Source organism: Haliaeetus albicilla, chromosome 3 (genome assembly GCF_947461875.1).
Source record: "Haliaeetus albicilla chromosome 3, bHalAlb1.1, whole genome shotgun sequence".
NCBI classification, from domain to species: Eukaryota; Metazoa; Chordata; class Aves; order Accipitriformes; family Accipitridae; genus Haliaeetus; species Haliaeetus albicilla.
This window is the reverse complement of record NC_091485.1, coordinates 20,285,264-20,307,208: the sequence shown is the minus strand read 5'-3', so window position 1 is coordinate 20,307,208 and position 21,945 is coordinate 20,285,264. Positions and strand designations below refer to the sequence as shown.

Sequence of the window (21,945 nt, the reverse complement as noted above, 5' to 3'; positions counted from 1 at the left end):
GCTTCAGTTCACTCTATATTCTACTTCAGCTATGAGGAAGAAAAGCACCACCGTTAGCTGTATACTGGAAATTAAAAAGGGGATTATTGCAGAGCTGCACAGTATAATACCAACTAATTGCTCCAGAACAGTTATTTGTAAGTGAAGTAATTATTCCAAAGCCAGCTCGCAACTAGATTTATTTCACAATAGCTTATTCTGCAACAATGTACAGTACTTAAAAGAAATTCTGCAAAGCTTTCGATATCTCAAAGTGACCATTCTGGAATACAAGCAGGAGTCAATTTTCCCTACATTTGTGAGGGACTGTAAGGTTTTTGTGTGGTAAAAGTGTATAGGAAGAACAACTACTAGGTGATGTTAAAGGAATGCTGCTTTAATTGACAATTTCAATGAATGTTTTAAGTACACCTGAATATTAACATTTGTTCTTATTAAGGGCTGTAAGTAAGAAGTAAAGGTGTAAAGTGCATAGCTTTGCATTTACACTTTTGTTCTTTTAAATTTTTTTTTGTGAAAGGCAAAAGAAAAATACTGATTTATACGTATTAGAGAGAAACAAGCCACACAGAGAACACCTTCATGCCCTTCCCCCTGTATAGATCCCTATTTCTGTATTCAGCCTGAATATAAGGTCCACAGCACATGAAGATGCCAATCTGCCAACAGCATGGCAATAGTACTGGATTTATATACATGCCTATTCTCAAACTGCACATCATTTGCATGATAAAAGACAAATTTTAAATAAATCCTACGGTTTATCAACTCAAATTTTTATCTATCCCCTTCTTTCCCAAATATAACTTTCCCTTCCCCTCTTTTTTTCCTTCTAGTGCAATCCATATTTTCCCTTTCATTTGTCTCATTTCCTGTTTCGTCTGTCCCTCCAACTTTCCTACCTTTTTTGAAGAGAAAAGAAAACCTAGACAAGTGAAAATACACTGTAACCAGAGCCCATCCCTTTTAGCTTAGGAGTCCATCAGAAAGACTGATTTGTCTGATGTATGCCGCTTCAGTAGTCAGGTTCTTTTCTCTTACTAACCAGAAATGGATTTCATTACTGACTGGCAGAGCAAGTAGTAAAATACAGACTAATGAGAGAGAGTAAAGTCACCATCAGTCATCCATCAGATGCATGAAGAGACAAAAGAGAATCACATCAAGCAAAGGAAAGAATTCTTAGTGTAGCAGGAGGTAGGAGAAGAGGTATGGAAAATCCTGAAACATGAAGATGCAGGAGGGGGGGACACAGGTGGAGCTATTGATAGCTAGGAAAGGCAAATATTAGTATTCCTATTAATATTGCTTACATATGAAGATTTTGTTAAATGAAATGCTGTATTATGTACTATTCGACAGGTATTGTTGGCATCTTTCACTATACCAACAACAGTAATTGAAACTGTCTTAACAACATAGGTTAAGCACACTTAAGTAATTAAGGTTGTGAGGCCATCCACATTAAGCCTGATTATATAGCTTCAAAAGCTTAACGACCAATTAGTCTAATAATTGTTTTAAAAATCAGTTTGTTTTGCAAACCACAAACAAAGAACAACTGATTCTATGCAGTAAAGAGACTACTTTTCATTCAGGATAAAAAAATCTAGTTGGTTACATTCAAATAAGCACCAGTCCTCCAGGAAGTCACTTTTTTCCCCCATCATTTCTTTAGAAAAATACCTATATGTATCTATTTCATAGTACACTAAAATACCATGTATATTTTAGAAATTAAGATATAGACTCTCCTTCTAGAAGAACCCTCAGAAAATAAGTTTTAAAGCTTCTGGTCCCCTTGCAAGCACACTAAGCAAAATGCCAATAATGCAATAATTCTGGCTGAGGCTAACTTTCAAAGCCAGTTAATCGTACTTGTGCGCAACGTGATGAAGCCTTGTATCATATACGCCATTCACAAGCTGGTACCAAAAAACCACAAAGTTTGAATGATACTGATTTACTCAAGTGGAAAAAGACAGACATAAGGCCCTTGTTCAAGCTCACATAAGTCTGTGGCTAGTTGACATTCAAGAATGAAGAAGGCCCAGCTGTTTTAACACAAAGATAAGCATTTTATCTCTAACAAGTGTTTATGGGGGATAAATTAACATTTGCCAAGCACTGGGCTTCTATGCCAAGCTGCTCCTTGGCTTTTGTAGGTTCAAAGACACCATAAAAACATCTAAATGGGAAGCCATACCTAATATCCCTAAAGACACAGAGAAATTACAAAGTGATTAAACAGCAGATTCAAAGCAATACAAGGTATCTCACCTGTAACTATTCTAGGAAACTCACTACCAAAGACAGTAGGGAAGTCCAGAGTTCAGAAGGACTGAAAAATACTCAAACCCCACAGCAGAAATCACAGGCTTAGCAGTAACACCCAACTACAGCAATGAAGACAAACACTGAAGAAAATAAGCCTTCCAAACAACTGAGACTTGGAGAAAAAGTTTCTTTGACAAGTAAGGGGGTCAGAGGCAGCAGATTATTGCCCAACTGCCACTGATGGATTTCCTCCACTGGAACAGGTATTCTGTGCATACTACTAATCTTAAGGCTGCAAAACCACATGTAACCTCGAAGTAATTAATTAGAAAAAGTCCAAACTGCCCCATCAGGAGAAGACCCACTTTGTATCATTTGTATGTGCAGTTACACAACGAGAGTCAGAACCTTCCTTCACAAAACACATTTCACTACAACCCATTGTCTGTCCACCTGCAACCTGTTGTCTGTCCACCTGCAACCCGCACACTGGCTGTTGACAGACATTAAAACATCACTCAGCACTCTTTAGGTACAGGCAATACTCAATTCTTCCCCCCAAAGAAACTTTCATAAATTAGTGACATTAATAAGATGATACTCCAGGAGTCCAAATGAGGTCCTGCCAAAAGCTATTTCTTTGAGAATTTTTTGTCAACAGTTTTTAAAAAAATATTTTCAGAGCTGATATTTGCCCTTACCATGATGCCTCAAAACTTTTAGGTCTTGGTTAGCCAGTTGGTATGACAAGATCTGTGTCAATCATACCAAACCCTAGTCTCGTGATTTTTTTGTGCCCTCCATCCTACAATCATATATTTGGACCCAGATCTTTTTCCAGTAAAGATTTATTTTTATTTCACATTAATGCAGTGCCTAGCACAACAGAGATAACGTTTAGCTTCTTGAAGTGTTATCACAGTATGTGAAGAATAAAAATAATTGTTTTGAAATTCTCTTGCTCTCAAACACAGAAATGGCTGTCTTGTAGCCCCTGCTTATAAAAAAAACCAAAACAAAAACAAGGAAAAAAAGCTAAAAGCAAACAAAAAAACCCAAACAGAAAACACAAACAACAACAACAAAAACAAACAAAAAACTGAAACAAAACAAACCCTAAAAAAAACCTATACACATTTCTTCTTCAAGCAAAGACCATGTCTAAAAACCATCAGCCTAACTACAGGACTTCTGAAGTTGCAAGGTATTAACAGGGCATAGGACTGCTTAGGCAACTTTAGGACCATTGGTATTTCTAGTTCACTGCTGTACCTGTATTGTAGATAACAGCAGCAGTAGCACAGAGAGCACAGATATTGTGTATGCCAGGTACATTCTTCAATTCAAACCTCATTATACCAACTACTGCAAAAAAAAACAAAAACAAAAACAAAAACAAAAAAAACCTCACTTTCTGTGACTTGATGTGACAAGTACCTCCAAATGTTAAAAAACAGTCATAAGACTAATGAGTATCACCTATTGGAAACAAGAAGACCTGTACATACCTTAGTTTAACTTCCCAACAGTTTGTCTTTATTTTTACTTATTTATGCATTTAAACATGAAGGCTTGACTCCAGGATGGCTCTAACCATACACATATCAGGCTCTAACCAAGCAAGTCAAAACACACATACTTTTATAATGTTTTCTTATTCCAAATTTTTTTGTTTACAGAACAAGTTGGAAAAAATATCGTAAATGGAAAAAAGCATCAGCCAAGAGAAAAATGAAAAACGAGTCTAGTAATAGCAACCTTGCCCAAACAAAAAAAAACCAAACCAAACCAAAAAACCTGAACAAAAACCACTGTGCTGCAGTTTGAATAAGCCAGGCACATATTTTAAGAAGGTACAAAGCAGATCTAGTTCCCTAATGAATTTTCACATGGTTTAAGACACAAGTATATTCTAATAACCTGTCTTACAGAAACAGGCTAAGTCCAATACTGCAACTGCTTGAGGCACAAAACTCACAGTTAAGTTTGCAGAAATTTAGTCTGTGGGGCAGCTGCAGAATCCAGCGCTACTAGTTTGGCAGATCTGAGACAACTTCTACAATGCAGGAAAAGCCTGAAATGCTGCTTTTACTGACTCTGAGAAAGTAACAACCCTGACTAACAATGTACTCCACCCTTGTTAAAGGGAACAAATTGATTTGAGCTCAACTCTTGGCTTCCATTACATTTCCACCTAAACAAACTTTGATTTGACACACTTAGTTGATCACCAATAAAAACCCTAAGGCTACAAAGTTGCTGCACAAGGCCATTTTCCCCTGGACACATCTGTCCTATTTTCCAAATTTGAAATGAAGCTTCAGAAAGCTTCTGATGCTCAAAACTGTTAACATCATCACACAAACAAGCACTGTATATACAGATTTCAGAAGCAGAGCTTAGCTAGGAAAGCACTGTAGAAACAGTAGCACACTACTGTTCTCAATTAAAGATACATTTAATCTTAAATGAATAGCGACTTTTTTTTCCTCTTAAAGAATCCTTCGAAAAGTACTCAATACAATTATGTAATGCTTAAACCAGGCTATTTTTCCCAGCTAAACAAGGACATTCCCTCAGAAAAATAAAAATGTGCATTTTAAATGAAGACTGAATAACAGAAATGAGAAGAATACCTTTTTACCCTTGGAAAGCATTATGTTCTGCAATTCTGGAAGAAGGGAGAAAAACTAACAGACATTAAACAGAAGAAACATTTTCTTCTCATACAAGATTTAATACAAGTTTCTCTTAACAGCACTCCTACGATGACAAAAGAATGAACTTCAGTTCTTCTCTGATGTTTTGCTGCTAAAGCCTTCCTTCTTCCTTCTAGTGCTTCAACTGTATCTTCAATGTTGAAATCAAGCCCTTAATTCTTTGTAGAGCATCTTCAACCTGGAATTTTGTTGCAGCTCTGTCCACACCATCTTTCCCTTTGTCCACTTCCTCACCGCTTTTTAAGCGCTCCTTTTCTTTCACATTTCTTTTTCATTATTCTCCTGCTTTTGCCTTTTATTCCAAACACCCAATAGTCTCAATATATTCACAAGCAAAAGTCCCTCTATATCTACAGAGCCTTCCTACTCATTACTTGTATCTGCATCTTGCCTACCGATTCCTGCTGCCTCTCTTATCTTCGCAAGTTGTTGCCCAAAAGGGACCTAGGGAACAACTTCAGTATTTAAATTCTATCAAAACTAATGGGAGTTTTGTACAGATGTTTTGCAAGATTCTTTTCTAAACAAGAAAGTCATCTTTATCTACATATCTAAAATAACCACATAGATCTGCTGAGTAGCCAAAGTACATAATAAAAGTTATTCAAAAATGTCCTGTTAGAAAGCGGTAATCCTACATTTTGAATGGGGTTTAATTCTGTTGAGGAAAATGGTAAGGAAAAAAGTCATCTTGTGGGGTATGATTTAGCAAAATGAAATTTTACAGTATTTTATTGCATTTGCAGAAGCTTAGTTTGGATATTGGAAGATGAGAAAGAACATATTGGTCCTGTGCTGAACACAAGTTCAGCAAATCTGCCTTTCCCTCATTAACCCAGTAAAATGTTTAATGCTACCTACCTGAATCATCAGCTAATCTGCTGATTCTCTCCAACACAGCAATACAATCTCTCTCATCATCACTGACTTCCTTCAAAGTGTCCAGCAAACTTCGAGCCACCATTTGCCTGGTTTACAAGAAAGATTAAAAATCAGCATTATTTGTGTCCAGAAATACAGCCAAATCAAAACGTTGTGAAATCATACAAGTTTCTTAAACCAAACAGTCAAATTTTACATAGATTCACTTTTAACTCAGGAAATTTAGTTAGTCCTGCTTTGGGAATTCTTAATTCCAATACCTCGTGTAATCCTAAAGAACTGTTAACTTTTAATGTTACATTAAAAGTATCCTTTTTGTTTAAAAGGATAAGAGAAAGCAGCCACAAAGATAAAAAATAGTTATTATCTGCCAAGTGGGCAAACAGGAGCTGAATGGTAGGAAGGTAGTGTCAGCCTTCCATCTTCACGTCTGAATTCCCAAACTTGTTCCATACAAAGCAAGACACCATCACTCTTGTCAGAACAGTTTTTAACAGAATTCTGAAATTATTTCACAAACAAAAGCATGAACACTTAAGCTAAAGATTTCCACACCGAAGTGACATTTAGAAGCTAAACTTCACCCAAATGCTATACAGAGCAATGGGCATATACTGTGAAAAATAAAATAAATGTACTAGCCCATGTGTGCCTGGGACATACATGAAGCAAAGTAGAAAATGAAACATTAAGAAAATATTAAACAAGTCAGAATCAACTCAGTTACTACTTCTAATGCATGAGAAATTTTTCTAAGGATTAACTTGTCTGTAACAAGATATAGTCAAATTTGGGTTTTTGTCCTCTAAGGTTCTCCTGCAGCTTATGTTACAAAGTCATGCCCATCAGTTACCTAGAAAAGCCCTATACATTAAGTTTTTAAACAATGCAGCTGGCAACGTGTGGTAATCAACTTTTCTCATCAACAACAGTCTGCAGTGGCATAACTTCTTTCACCCTTTTAGACAACATGGGTTGAACATCAGTTCAGAGAGCTAGCAGGATTATCCCAACAGTGGAACGGGCCAAGGAACAGTGTCCAACACACTGCTAGCTCTTGTACTGCCCCGGAGAAATTTATCAAAATGCTGAAGCAGCAAGGGTCAAGTGCTAGATGTTTCCAGAACTGGCTGATGGAAATACTGTTAGGATGTAGCCTAGATAAAAGCACTGTTGACAAACAGCAGTGCTGTAGACAAGAGCTGAAGCATAGCTAAACTTGATCACGTTCACTACAAACCGTGAATGTAAGCTATAGTCACAAACTGGTAAGAAACAGATGGTTACATTCCTAGTGTACAGGGGAAGCTTGACAACTTTACAGTTCCATGCAATTGGAGAAATGCAGGTTTTCCTATGAATTCCCAAAGCTAAGCAGGCATTTCCATTTTCTCAAACTGAAAATCAATAATTTAAATGTTTCATATTGGCCACTTGCAAAACTATCTTAAACTGTTTTGACATAAAGATGAACAAAATCCTCTAAAAAGCAAACTGCAAAAAACTGTTTGCCTTTAACAAATTTCCTTGCCTTCACTCTTTTCAACTTGGTAAAAGTGTAATATCCTTCAGCAGAGATCTTGATATGCAGTTGAAAGTTCAGCTATCAAAATCCTAATGGAGGAAAGCAGACTACATGACACACTAACCCAGAAGCAGAGTTGACTTGGTCTTTTAAAAGGCTGAACATCTCCAAAAAGAGAAGAAGAACAGATGAAGCATATTTCATAAACCAGCCTGCTTGGATGCATGTGTCTCCTACATACTAAATGTAATCTTGGAAAGCAAGAGACAAGTCAACTGACCCACTGAGGTGGTCTCAGCAAGTAAGGAACCACAATAGACACCACTACATCCCATCTGGCTCCTGGGGACCATGGAATGGCCCCCTACTATGCTGAGAGTTTTGAGAAGACTCCCATCTCCTCATAGAGCTTTTTTAGCAGTATCCTGAACTGTGGTGGCTGCATCCCACAGTAAGTCTTTGCTAGTTCCTGTGAGTTGGACAGATGGCTATGCAGAAGTAGCCACGCTGTATCCTGAAGGCCACAGACCTTCTGCTCAAGAGGAGCAGATGAAAACACAAATCCTAACCTGCAGTAGATATGACTTATTAATCCACTCAAAGCTAAGAAGGGACATTCAACTTTGTCTCTGGACTAAATGTATTAGATGGCCCTCATTTGCATCCAGGTGGTATTTCCCTCTTTGGCTTGTAAAGGAATCAATGCATATACTTTTACATTTAGCAGGTTCTGGAAAAAGTGTTACAACAAAGGCAACAGGGCAAGCTAAGCTCACTTTAGAAAACCTAACTGGGTAGGCAGCCAGTAATGACAAGGTAATCTCTTAACTCCATCCATCCAGTGTTCTAGAAGATGATGTCCACTCATGTCCTCCAAACATCACAGGCTCTGACCCAGTTCTGCCACTATCCCCAACAATCTGACAAAATTCTTCTTGTGCCTCTGAGGCACAAAGATAGACACAGAGCTAAACCTACCTCACATTAGCCACAGGCTGAGAGCTAGCATGTAGGCAACTGGTGAGGAATGACTTGAGCCCTGCAAGTTCACACTTCAACATGCTCAACTTACTGGAGAGTAGAGAGTAAGCAAGGGTCCCTGCTGCCCTGTCTAGCAGTCTGATCTTCCTTCTCATGCAAGCATTGGCAGTTGAGCTATGAAAAGCCTACAACAGAGAACTGCAATGAACTATCAACGCATAGTAGCGTAATATAAGGCAAGCACTAGCTTGCCCAGCAACTTGCCAGATGAATACTAGGTGAGCATTTGTGAAATTGTAACAGAGCTCTGAAGGATGACCTGTCTGGTCTAGACACAGAAAAACCAACAAAAATAGGTGGACATGTTACATGCTCGAGAGGCAAGGAGATACCTCCTGCGACAGAGAAAAAGAAGAGGAGCAGGTTTCTTCCAGGGATAATGACAACATGTCCCCATAAACTGCATTATAACAAGGAATCACTCCTTCAAGTATATATCTGACAGAAATGACTCTGCCAACGGTAATGATGACCACGGAAGTGATTTCAATGGCATACATTCTGTTACTATACATTACTCCTGGTTATCAGGGCATGATTTGGGACTAGGATTAATGGTTTCTTGCCATTTTCCTCCTGCCACTGGCTTGGGTTCGTGCGGTGCTTGCCTCTAATGAGATACCAAGCTCCACTAAGAAATTCTACCTTTACACTCTCAGTGCCAGCAGAGTTGTCTTCATTGCAAGAACTAATAGAATTGCATCTTCTTGCCCATTCAGTCGGATCTCGTACCCGATTCCTTCAAGTCCAAAGAGACTTCCGCTAGCTGCTCTGGCAAGTGAAGCTTCAAATCAATGACCCTACAGCTGTGAACTCTCAAAGAAACTTAATTTATTCACCATACCTGTCTTTGGTATACAACTGCCACCTAAGAAGCAATGCATCTATTTATCCATTAAATAGCTTACAGACCAAAGAAAGGGCAGAGGTCAAAGGCTGGAATGTAGCATGCAGTACAAGTGCTTCAGCTATTATGTGCAGAAATGGAGGGTAATTAGCAAAGTTCAAGTTTTCATGAGCATGCATGGGGAGAGCTTGTCCAATGGTAGAAAACCTGATAGTTAGGATATCTTGGCACAATTCACTGCAATTAGCAGCAGGATAAAATGGGGATAGATTACAAACACCCTGCCTTTATGTCCACATGCAGGGGACAGGTATTTTGAAGACTCTGCACACACAGGCATAATTAGGATTTGTGATGATATACTTTGACAAGAGCTATGAATATCTTTGCTTGGCTCATTCAAACTCCTTTTATACACTCCTTTGACCTTATTTGGAATCAATACTGGGAGTTCTAAGTGGTATAATTACTGCGTACCAATCACTATCATTAGCCCTTTAATAAATTTCTACTATAGAATTTAAATTAGTTCATCTACACAAGGAGTGCGTTTAGCTAGTAAGCATACATTAAAAGAAAAAAAAAAGAGAGAGAAAGAAAAGGAAAGAAGATAATTTTTTCTTCGCCCATTTTTGCAGAACTTCTAAATCAAGATTTGATGACATTTCATGTTTAAGTGAATATTGGTAGTAGTAACTTAGCTTGGCACTGTTTTCCCCAAACAATTTGAGAAGATATTCTGAATAAACTCCTAGTTTTGAAATCAACTTCTTTGTATTCTTCTTAAGAAGAACGGCTAAATATGCAGAGGTACATTCAGTATTGCTGAAGTAATTAAGAGTTCTTATAGTGCTTTGCAAAAATTCTGTCCTTTGATAGTTCAGCTTATATAATTTTAATGTACACTTAAAAGGTAAACTTTCTCAATCTATACTGTGAAAGTTAAGTAGTTTATTTGGTATGCATTTATCTGCATGTTTGTGCGCAAAAAAAGTGTTTTGAGGCTTGTTTCATTTTTACTAAATTTTATTCTTTGACGTACAGTAGCCTCAGAAAGACTGAAACTTGAAAACAGAGGAAAAGGAGAGTTAGAGATTAGGACAAATAACCTTACTTATCCTAAAATGACGAGAAGTGTCCTAGTGAGAATGAATGCCACTATAGTTTTACTGGCCTGGCTTTGGTATGAGTTTGGCATTTCCTTATTGTCAGTACTCAACAAATACCCCCAAAAGAGAAAGTTTACACTGGGCTAGACTGCACAGGCAGAAGGAAAGGGGGGGGGGGCAGGACCAAACCTGCAGCTGCAGATAACCAAATTCTCAATTAACTTGTGGGTTATAATCTGATCTATATGAAAACAAGGTAAGGTAATTTCTTACACTTAAGGAAGGTCTTGATAAGTTTCTTGACATCCCACCAAACATCCTGTCTTAAGAGAGGTTTTTGAATACACATTACAGCATACAGGGATGAAAACAGCATTCCTCTCTTTTAGTGGCGGTACTTTCTGCATGCAAGTCCTAGTTTTTAAATACACAGTAAAATGACATACTTGACTCTGCGAAAGGGACTGGAGAACTGGAAAGGCTTATGGTACAGCCCTGATACATCTAAAAATTTATCATTACCCTTAATTCCTCGGAAAGAAATTGATTTCTCAGTTCCTGAAACAAACCATATATTCTAAAAACTTCTAGACTATTTTCCAGAATCACAGACATGTAAAATCAAGGTTTATATTGTGACTGTTGGAGTCAGGAATCAGATAACCACATTAAAATAATTCATTGCCACATGTGGTACAGTCTGTTTTCTTATGCCAACTTCTCTTCCACCTGGAGTCTACAAAGCAAGAAGGCACCCTTCTACTGACCATATCAGAAACCACATGTCTGTGCCACGAAGTCAGGAGAGCATATCTTTTAGCCAAAAAACCACAAGTTACCCAGAATGCTTTAGGCCAAACCTTCACCTAACCTGTGAACAGCGAAAGCGCTACTGATAAGCTGTATATAAGTACACACACCCATGCTTAATCCCTCTTTGAGATCCAACATATCCTCAATTACTGCTGAGTGCTGCTCTATGAGTTTTTTTGAAGTTAAACTATTTCAGAAAAGCTATTTCAAAAGACATCAGTTATTCTCCCAAGAGAAAAGCAAAGAAGTACTTCAGAACACAAAGAAGCATGGCAAGAGGATAGCTTAAAAGTATCTATGTTGATATGTAGATAACAGTCTCGATAGCCAAGACTGATCATATTGATGAATGAGAGTCTGCTGCCAAGATCTGCTTTGGTTTGAAGAGAATGGGCAACAATTCCTCAAAAAGTAGGCTGATCAAAAGGAAGGGTCTGCTGTTCAGGAACTGCCTCACTATTCGAGCAGATCTATTGGCAAGTGTTGTATACTTCTGAGCCTTCTTAATGAAGAATGGAAGCAAGTTAACGGCAATAAAGCTTAGGAAAACCCACAAAGGATTTTTTAAATTAGAAAAGACAAAAGCTATGCTCCAATTTGCACCAGCAATTGTCTTTTAAAGCAAGCAGCAAAAAAGAATCCTCATCCATGCATGCAAGCACATACACCAATGCTACCAGACACAAGGAGACCTTGTGTTTCAGGGTGATGGTCTTGGCTTTCTGCTCGGCATCTACTCTTGCTGCAATATGATATTGGATTATTAAGGCATATGCTAGAGACGCTTCTCAAATCTGGTCTGGAGGCTGCCTCTTCATTAATAAAAACATAGCCAGAGTCCCACTTGCCTTGGTTTTCAGATACAAGAGGGGTCATTTATTGTAATATTTGTCAAGTTCCCCTCCATTCTCACAGACTAAGACAACATCTGTGGTGCTAATCAGCAACACTTAAAACAGTGAGGCTATAGACCATAACATGCCAAAAATTGTCACACAGCAACTCCTTCCACCATCTGGGAAGCTGTTAAAGGATTCCCTCCTTCACACTCTTTTTTTCAGTTCATCCTGTCAAAAATCACACATATTTAACTGAAGAAGCAATTACTATTTGCAAGTTCCAAGTCCAATCTGCTAATATTTCTTAAGATGCAGACATAGATCCGTTTCCATCTCAGAACAACTGGCTTTGGCCTTCAGACACCAGCTGAGAAATCATGAGTGCTCAAGGAATCCACTCAAAGGAGACTAGGCTTTTGTAGTAATTGTTAAAAATCGCTTCACTTTAATCATTCAATATAATCACACACTGCAAATATGATAGATATGCAGATGACTAACCAGATAGAAAATGACAGTAAAAACAAATGCAAAGAGAAATAATAATTAAAATGAAATGTAAAGATTTTTTTTCCCCAAAAAAAGCAAATTCATCAACAAAACGGAAACAAAACGGAAACAAAACGGAAACAAAACGGAAACAAAACGGAAACAAAACGGAAACAAAACGGAAACAGAAAAAAAAAAAAAAGAAAAAATCTTACCCTAATTTACCCAGGCTCAATGATTATGTTTCAAGGGTTTGGGCATCTATAATTTGAAGCTTCCACACAATAGCAGGTTCAAGGTCACAGAAACAATCGAAACATTATTAACTCAATCATAATATAAAATAATGTTAAACTACACATAAGTAATTGGATGTGATTATACCATACTGAGAGACGTAAATTAAATTACATTTAAGTTGTTTATTCTTATCTTTTCCCCAGGAAATGCTCCAGTTCATCTGTCCAGCAACAATTTCTCCAATTATTCCTGAGACTGACTAATGCTGAGTCATCATAAACTGCCCACAATAGTTACTCGCTATCACTTCTGGTGATATAGCTGCTATTCAGTTATATCACTAATGGCTATAAGATGCTATTTCCTATATTTTCTTATGCTACATAACACAGTAGGTCTACAAAGAGAGCTAGGATTAAACAACATGTTTATACCAGCAAAAAAAAAACCCCAAACAAGCAAACACAAAACTCCCCAGGGAAAATTATAGTTACTCCACCCACCTTTCCCTGCAGAAAAGCACAGGATGCATAAAGCTGGACAGAGTCATCAAAAAGATTTCAAGCTTATGCATGCCCCACACCCCATGCAATCCAGGCTGAGAGACTCAGAGAGACAGTTTTTTCTTAAACGGGCAAGTAAAATACTAGGACCACTATTCTTGTTTAAAATTCAAGTCACAACTTGAGTTTCTGGGTTTGTTCTCCTCCCTACTGGCTTTTATTACATAATTGTCACCTATAGCCCTAAAGGCTCCTCTTCCCTCCCTCCCCATGAGAAGTCAAGCACACAAAAACTCTCTCCTGGTTGGTAAATTGATGATTTCATCTCAAACTGTAATACACCACAAACTTGGGATTTCAGGAAAACAGAAAACTTTAAAATCGGATATTTCGGAACTAATTTATTCATACATTCATGCAGGTTTATGCAGGTTATAATAAGAGAAACCATTCTATAATTGTTAGCTTCAGTTCAATCAGAATGAAAACCTTCCAAATGGAGGTATGTTCACACATGTACTATGGAATTTTAAGTACACTTCACATAACTGAAGTTAAGCACAAGGCTAACCCCTTACAGAACTCAGGCCACAACCAACCAAATAGAGGCTAACCTACAGGCTGGTTAATCATACTTATCTTCTGCATACTACTGAATTAAGATTTCAACATAAAAGCAAACATGCTTTAATAAAAGATTTACTTGGAGACCAAACTAAACTACATTAAAATAAACCTCATCCTTAACATATTTTATACATTTCTGTGATCTTCTAACTGTTTACAGTTAGAATTAAAATAAATGCTGCTTTTGAATTTCTCCATTCCATTGCAAAGTGTCTGTGTGCAGGGGATGGGGTGGAGAGTGTGTGTCTGTCTGAAGTATGCTACAATACCTGTGCTTTTAAATGAAACAACTAGCTCAGTGGTATTACAGAAAGGAAAATGGCAAAATGTAGACCACAGTATTAACTGGGCAAGGTAAGGCTTTTTTCAGCAGTTTTCCATTCTCAATAATCAGAAGCAACAATACCCAAACTGTAAACTAAGGATGAGGATGATCCTGCAGAACACTTCTTGGGTTCCTCCATCAATCTACAGTGCTGTTCATTATCTGCTCCTCACCTTTCATGAAGTACTTTCTTAAAGCCACTTTCCACACTTTCCACAGAGTTATGGATACAGTTTACTATTATATTCTAGTCCTGTGTCAACAGGAATGTGTGTCAACAGGAATGTTAGCATCCACAAAAAACCCTAAAGGGATGTGGTCCAATTAATGAAAAAGTTCAAGAAGTCCTGAACTACAGTTGCTTAAAAGGTAAGCAAACTTTTTCTGTTATCATTAATATTTTGCTCTCTGCAAGTGGAAGGAGTATCAACAAACAAAAGGAGGAATGGAAACTGAAGAATTTTGTAAAGTTTGGGGTTTTTTTAAATTATTTGTATTTCATGCAAATTAACTTCAGTCAGATTTGAATCAGATTAATACTTTGCATACCATTAGCCAGACAGGGCATTTAAAAAGCGTACCTGTTAAATATGTTCTCACTTGCAGCGTACTTGTCCAGTCTTCCCAAAGGCGTCAACATCTCATCTTGTGAGACAAAGTCCAGGGCTGAAGGTATAATAATCACATCAGACTCTGAGCTGTAGTCATCCACACCAACTATCAGAGACATCAGAAATATTCCTTATAATCACAGTAGTTTAACACTAAAATGATGTCTGTTGTTGGTCTGAAATACAGAAGTCTAGGCAAGGTCCCACTGGCAACATATTTACTAACTGCACTACATCGTTCTCCCTAGCTTTCCCCAACCCCCATAAAGGCTTTTCTATACAAGAGTGATTGATTACGTATAAATTGGACTAAATGGATTTTGATTAATTTTCTCTAAATTCCTAAATATGATGTTTCACTAAACATCTAAAGTTCATGATATTTTTAGCTGACAAACAGTATTTTTATACCTTATATTTTTATTAAGCAAATGACTTTTAGCTAATTCTGAAGTCAGCTTTTTGAAGATGCATAGACTAAAATCATAGTGGCAATTAGCCCAGAGATAGAGTTAATACAACATCATCTAGCAGAACAAAAAAGTTTTTTTAAAAAGAAAAAAACTAAATTAAGCATGTTAAAAAGTTTGATGTGTGTTGCTATATCCAACTACCAATTAAAATAGACACAACCGACCTGTTACATAATTATTAACCAGCACATCAATAGGGAACTTCATATAAAGAGACATCTTTATCAACATGGAACCACAATTAAATGGAAAAGGGGTCCCATCCCTGCCTGCAGAGCTGCTTGAAGAATTACAGTTTTAACTACCACCTTTTCTGGCTTCCATATGCCCTCGATATGCTCAAAACCTCAGTTCTATAACAAACACCTTAGCCTGCAAATGCAACCACTTATTTGCTAGTATTGCAAATGCATTCACTCATTTGCAAGAACTATCCCAGATCACCTGCTTTATTCCTCAAAATACAACACAACAGTACACTACAACTATTCTTCAGTCTAGCCAAGTTTCTCTGAAAAGCCTTTTGAAAACTGGCAAATAGGGATGGATAGAAGACAGACAGATATGGAAGTCCAACAATGATTTTTTTAAAAAGTGAACTCTACAGAGGAAAGAAAAAAGTTATTGTCTTCTTACCTTCTATACAATTATACTACATTACATAAATTGGTTTTCAGACATTACCTTCAACATTCAGAATACGTAAGCAGCTACCATTTTCTGAATGTCTTCCTTAACATATTTCAAATGTCAAAAGATTTAACACCAAGCTCTCCATAAGAGTAATATTTTTAGACCTAAACTGAGTTAATAGCACCCCTTTACCAACAAACTACTTCTTCCATTTTCTAGGTAGAGAATCAATGGACATGGTTTAATTGGTCATAAATAAATCCCATCCCTGGATGAGGGTCCAAATTCTGCAGTTCCTGATGGGACATGAAATCCTTGCCAGAAATCAAATGAAGTGATGGGAAAAGAGCAAGAGCATAACCAGAATCTGGGAGATAGGGGCAAGGAAGAAAGTGTGCTAGGAGCTGCGAGACAAAGTAGATGGGGAACTAGTGCTCTTGGATATGCCGAAGGTAGAGGATAACAAACCACAGGGGGAGGAGGGGAAGGCTCAAAAAAAGTTCAGCTGCAGAAAGCTATCGCAGCACAAAGGGAAAGCACTTAGCAACCCCAGGTTTATACAACTGTTTGAACCAGTGTTTGGTTTGGGTTTGTGGGTTTGGTTGGGGGGTTTTTTTGGTTTGTTCTGGTTTTGTTTTTTTTCAAGAATCAGTTTTATTTTCAGAGGAAAGGTAGGGGAAGGTAAAAATGCATATCTTTCACAAAGATCTTGATCATGTTGTGTCTTTTACAGACAGGTGCACAAGATAATGTTTGGAAAAATAATTACTATTTTTCTTTTATTTAATAATGCATTAATAACTCTTTGCCATAGACTGCTCAGTAGCAAGGTCTACATGTATTCTTTTTGTTCTTCTGTATCTGCTATGGGCTCCATGGCAGAACCATATCCTGCCTCATTTTGGCATGGAAATTCAGTAACAATGAGCAATTTTCATTTCCCAAAGCTGAGCAACAAACAATTTTAAAGATTCAAGATTTCCAACTAATGTTACAGTTCCCTCATTTTATCTTCTGCATTCCCAAAGTGTTCCAAAGATCTATTAAGAAGTCTCTATGGCAGTTGGTACAGATATATCTAGTAAAATGGATTAATTTTTATTCAACTGTAGTACAGGCTATTTGCTATGCTCTACATCAAGTATTACCATAAGGATGTTCAGGTTAATACAGCACTTATACGCAGAAAGGACTTAGTTCTGTTATGCTGTTCAAGCAAGTAATTTTTCATGTTTAATTGTAAAGCAAAAATAGTAGTCCTACAAGCCCAAACATTTGATATCATAATCACAAAACAATAGCAGCAAGTTTTGTTCCAAGTCACTGTTCTCTATGCTATGAAAGAATAAATTCACCTTACATTCAGATTTCAGCAGAACACAAGTAGTATTCTCAGCCCTTCAATGTTGTAAATACATTCCCTTCCATCTCATTTTCTGTAAGAAATATTGTTTTGCATCTTGACATTCTGCAAAGAGAAAACCACCTCAACATAAGCATGGAAGCTAAACATCTGTATTTGTCCATGCTTAGGAACTCATTCTTACCCTTTCACACTGCACTATATTCCAGCTCCGGTTCCACAGTGACATCACAGACCAAAGTGCCAGTTGTGCTATTTCAGTTTCATTTGCTACCACAAATCTACTGCACTGCTTCAGTAACATTAACCAAGAGCTACTGTGATGACAGTTACACAAATATTACAAAATGTGTTTGTCATGCTGAGTTCCACGACCCTGCCTGCCTGATCCAGGTAGCACTCACTGGTGATCATAGATGCCACTGTCAGAAAGTGGGAGCTGTTTTTTCCAAGAGACACTTAAAATATATCATCTCCGTTTTCCTGCTGTAGTCTAAGACTGAAAACACAAATGAGATGCCACAAGTTTACCCTGATGTTGCAAATGTTTTCAGAGAAAAACATAACTTTGAACAGTGTGTGATTTTACTCAGCAAAATTACAAAAAAAGTGAACAAAAGTGTAAGAGGGATCTGTAAGTGATAATCTTAGATTCCAGTCCATCCACCATATTAGCAGAAGAAGCCCACCTCCCTTTCTCCATCTCTCCCCTAAATTTCCCCTTCAAATATGCAGCACTATCTGCCTTGAGCCTCCTACGAATGTGGTGAAGTCACCACACCTGAATGCAGAGACTGTTGTCTGCACTCCCAAATTTGTTGGGATTCGGTTTGTGGGTGGGGGAGGAGGAGGGAGGGAGGAAGAAGATAAGAAGGGGGAAATGCAAAGCTGCTGTGCTAACAGCAAGGCTTACCACATTAGCCCCTATGTAGCACTTTCACAGCAGAGCTTGCTAACAGCCTGAAGCACAGACAGAGCAAACCCTTTAAAATAAAGCTTTGGTACAGGCTTGGTGGGGGTAGCATTTAGCAGATGAAAGAAAGACGCAGAAATCAAAATCAGCATTTGTTTACACACAGAACTTATGCGAGGATGGCACAGCAAATTTAAAAGACCCACTAGACTAAAACATATCAGACTAAGAGGGTATTTTCATTTAGCAAAGGCTTTCAAAAAAAGATAGTTATCAAGCGTGCCAAAGGAGTTGTATTTCTCACCAAGCATCAGACAAAACAAGGGGCGATACAAAATTCTTTTAAGCAATGAGAAGTGCAGCTAAAGACAAGTTTGTCTCTTCGAGGCATACACAAGCAGCACTGAAAATCCTGATTTGCGGTGAAACAAAGGCATAGTTCTATCTCATATTGCTCACTTGTCATTTATTTGCACAACAGCAGAATGCACCTTCTACTGGTTAACAGTTTGACCTGCAATAAAAGCTGGGCCAGAGGAAACTGAAACAAAAAGGACATCCAAGCTACAAGTTAAAACAATCAACAGTAGACATTTTGCCCACCAATTTCCTGTTGGGAGCATGTCATGCCCATCACCATGGTACTCAAGTCCCCTGCTATTTAAGTCCCTATCTTTTACCCCTTCCAAACAACTGCATGCAATTAAGAATCATGGAATGAGGCTGGAATGAAGTGCAAGTCAGCTAGTGCGAGTGCAAAGTTCCTCTAAGGTACTTTTTTATCCTCTACAAGTTCCTTGCAGTCAAAGAAAGGTATCCACCGCCTCTCTGTAGAGCACTGCTGCTTGCAGGGCTTTTGATTGCCTCCATGACTGAGAACTTTGTAGCACTACAAAGAGGATCCCATGTCTGTCTTCAACCAAGATGTTCTCCCTGGTCCTACCATGACAGGACACATGCATTCACTGTGCCTGGGGCCATGTTCAAGTTCTGCCCCTAACTGGGTATCTGGTAAACACAAAAATATTGAGTTCAAATGACATATGCTTTAACCTTGGACTAACTGGAAGGGAAAGCATTATGAAGCAAGCAGTTGAAGCTCAAATGCTCCAAAGGCTTGTGCTAGCTTTGCAATGCTGATGTGACACCAGGAGTTAACACATCAGCTACTAACCCAACTGCTGCATTTGAAACAAGTGCTGCTCCACTGTGCAGTTACTTTGACTGGTTCAGTCGCAGTAACTGAAATACACTTACCTGGGCTAAACATTGCAGAGAAGGGAAGTTCCATGACTAGCACAACCACAATCTATAAAACATGGTTTTGCAACACAAATCACTTTGAGCTTCCTAACTGTACTTCTCCTCTGTCCACTTAAACCCCAGACAATGCTTGAGATGTTGTTTGACAGCATTCAAAACTCTTGGTGGGATAAGCCTTCATGTTTTCTGAGCATTCAGGGGCCAAGATTCTTTCTGCAACTCTTCACACTTTTCCTGTCTGTGCTCAGTATAAAGTATAAAACTGGTCTATGGGAGAAGATTGAGCAGTACAGAATGCAGCAGATTCACTCTTAGAAAAACTAAGAGCAGCCATGGGTGTTAATTTCAATGTTATTTAAAACAGAGTTTCCTCTGATAAAACATACATACAAGCAAACTTCCACAAGCAAGTATCCCTACAGACTAATCAAACTATTCTTCCTGCAGGCTAGAAAGGAAGGAAAAGGTGGCCTTTCCTCCATTCAAATATTTGGGAACTGTTCAGGCACTATGGAAACAAGACAAAAAAATACCTAAGCAGACTTGTTTATCAGAGAAAAACGCTCTAACAGTCTGCATTAGTGCTCATATAGAATGTCACTTCTGTACATCAATATATTTAGCTTTTACACAAATTGTATTTCAGAATGCATATTTATGCACTATTTGCCTTTCATTTTTCTTTCCCTTAAAAATAGTAAAAAAAAAAAAAAAACAAAAAACACCAAACCAGCACTCTCAACTCTCAGTGCAGTTGTTCTGCTGTTGTGAATGAACACCCTTCCCAAACATATTTTGACACTTCATTCAACCTATACATTGGGCAGGTTTTTAACACCCTATTGCCAGAAAGAACTGCAGCATCCACCCAAACCAAGAAAAAGCCACATTAATTTTTCTTATGCTATACCTTCTAAAGCAGACAGAGAAGCCCTGATGTTCAGAGTTCCTTTAGGGGCAGCTGTCCCTGCCTAGCTCTTCCAAAGACGGAATAGTTACTCCAGCTCTCAAAGAAGAAGCTATCCTTTCATCCTGTTCTGCTACTGTTACAAGTCATCTCTTGCAGCTACTATTCTTACAATGAAAACTTCCTGCCCACACAGAGGGAAAGCCTTAGCAGCAAAAGACAGGCACAGGAAAGACAGGCATTTTTTACCTTCAACATGCTGCGGTCTGCCACCTCCACAATAGGTCAGCAGTCAGAAACAACTGCACAAACACCAAGGTTTCACTCAAGCTTAAGATTTTGAAAATGTCCATCTCTTTCCTGACTCATTGACTCTTCCCCCTTTTTGCCCCCCCCCCCCCCCCCCCCGCCTCCAAGTGGGAGAGAAAGGGAGAAGGAGGAGAATACCTGAAAGGCCTAGGAGATAAATCAGGACAAAGACAAAATTAAAAAAAAAAAAAAAATATATATATATATATACACATATAGGAGCTGACAACCTTAATTGACGATTCCTGCCAGAGACAGGAACATAAAAAGTGGCTGGCGAAAAGCACTTTTCCACATCAGAAGTGATGCTACTGGCCTTGAAAGCTGAAAGCCTAGAAAATTACCTCTTCTTCAACCATCCACTAGGTGTAATGGAGAAAATATGTGCAGCTGCATGAGAAAGGTTCATTAGCCTATATCAAATCAAGCACAACCCTTTCCTCACATCATCATCATCTCTCTCAGATCCTAAGAGGTTGCTCAAGAAAAAGAGACTAACCCACTACTAACCTGAGACTGCTAAAACCAGAATTCTGTGGAGACACAGCCATCCACCTGAGTCTCCCAGTTTCTATGAGGGTCAATCACCACATTAAAAGACAAAGAAATGAACTGAAGAGTCAGGAGAATTAAAACTTGATCTCCAGGGGGAAAAAAGACTTAACAAGTATGCTTCATTAACATTAAAAACCAGTTATTAGATTCCCAACAGAACAGAATCTCAGTCACACCAGAGAACCAAAACAGAAAGTCTGCCATTACTTTCTGCTATTATTTTTTGCAACACAGACATTAAAGACTGCAGACTACTGAAATGCCAACCCAGTAACTCAAACTATCTCAGCACTCTTTTACCAGAGCTAAGTCTCTGATGAGACCAAAAGGTCAGTACTGTGACATGGCATTTGAACATTATGTTGAAAATTTAGCTATACTCAAAGCTGGAATTAAGTCTAAGAAGTGACCTGACTTGCAGTCTATACATAACAACTAACAGCATAACAAAATTTGCTAATTCTTGTTCTGTGGGAAAGGAACAAAGGAACCACAATACAAAAGCTTCTGATATTGCTATGTATAGCTGTTGGAAAAGCAAGGTGAATTTTAACATACTGAATGCATGTTATCCCAGCATAATTCACTGCAAGGGAATATGAGCTACAACACAGCATCAGGTTGTGATTGTGATTTGACAGCACATGGAAATACAGACTGATTTTATTTAAAAAAAAAAAA

General features: G+C 38.1%; 1 protein-coding gene across 18 annotated transcripts in view; it reads right to left on the bottom strand.

The window, feature by feature from the left end:
* Window positions 1–21,945, bottom strand: part of PPP4R1 (protein phosphatase 4 regulatory subunit 1) — an 84,026-nt gene that overhangs the window by 38,582 nt on the left and 23,499 nt on the right. For 6 of the 18 annotated variants that reach the window (XM_069778985.1, XM_069778978.1, XM_069778980.1 and 3 more), the window contains 2 exons: window positions 14,819–14,954; window positions 5,859–5,965 (listed from right to left, as the gene is read on the bottom strand). The exons of 1 other annotated variant lie outside the window; for it this stretch is intronic. In XM_069778985.1, the coding sequence (XP_069635086.1) occupies window positions 5,859–5,965; window positions 14,819–14,877 (166 nt within the window). In that variant the 5' untranslated portion in view covers window positions 14,878–14,954. Of the gene's footprint in view, window positions 1–5,858; window positions 5,966–14,818; window positions 14,955–18,534; window positions 18,557–21,945 lie in introns of those variants that run through there. 11 more of the 18 variants (XM_069778987.1, XM_069778982.1, XM_069778983.1 and 8 more) reach the window with 5 other exon arrangements.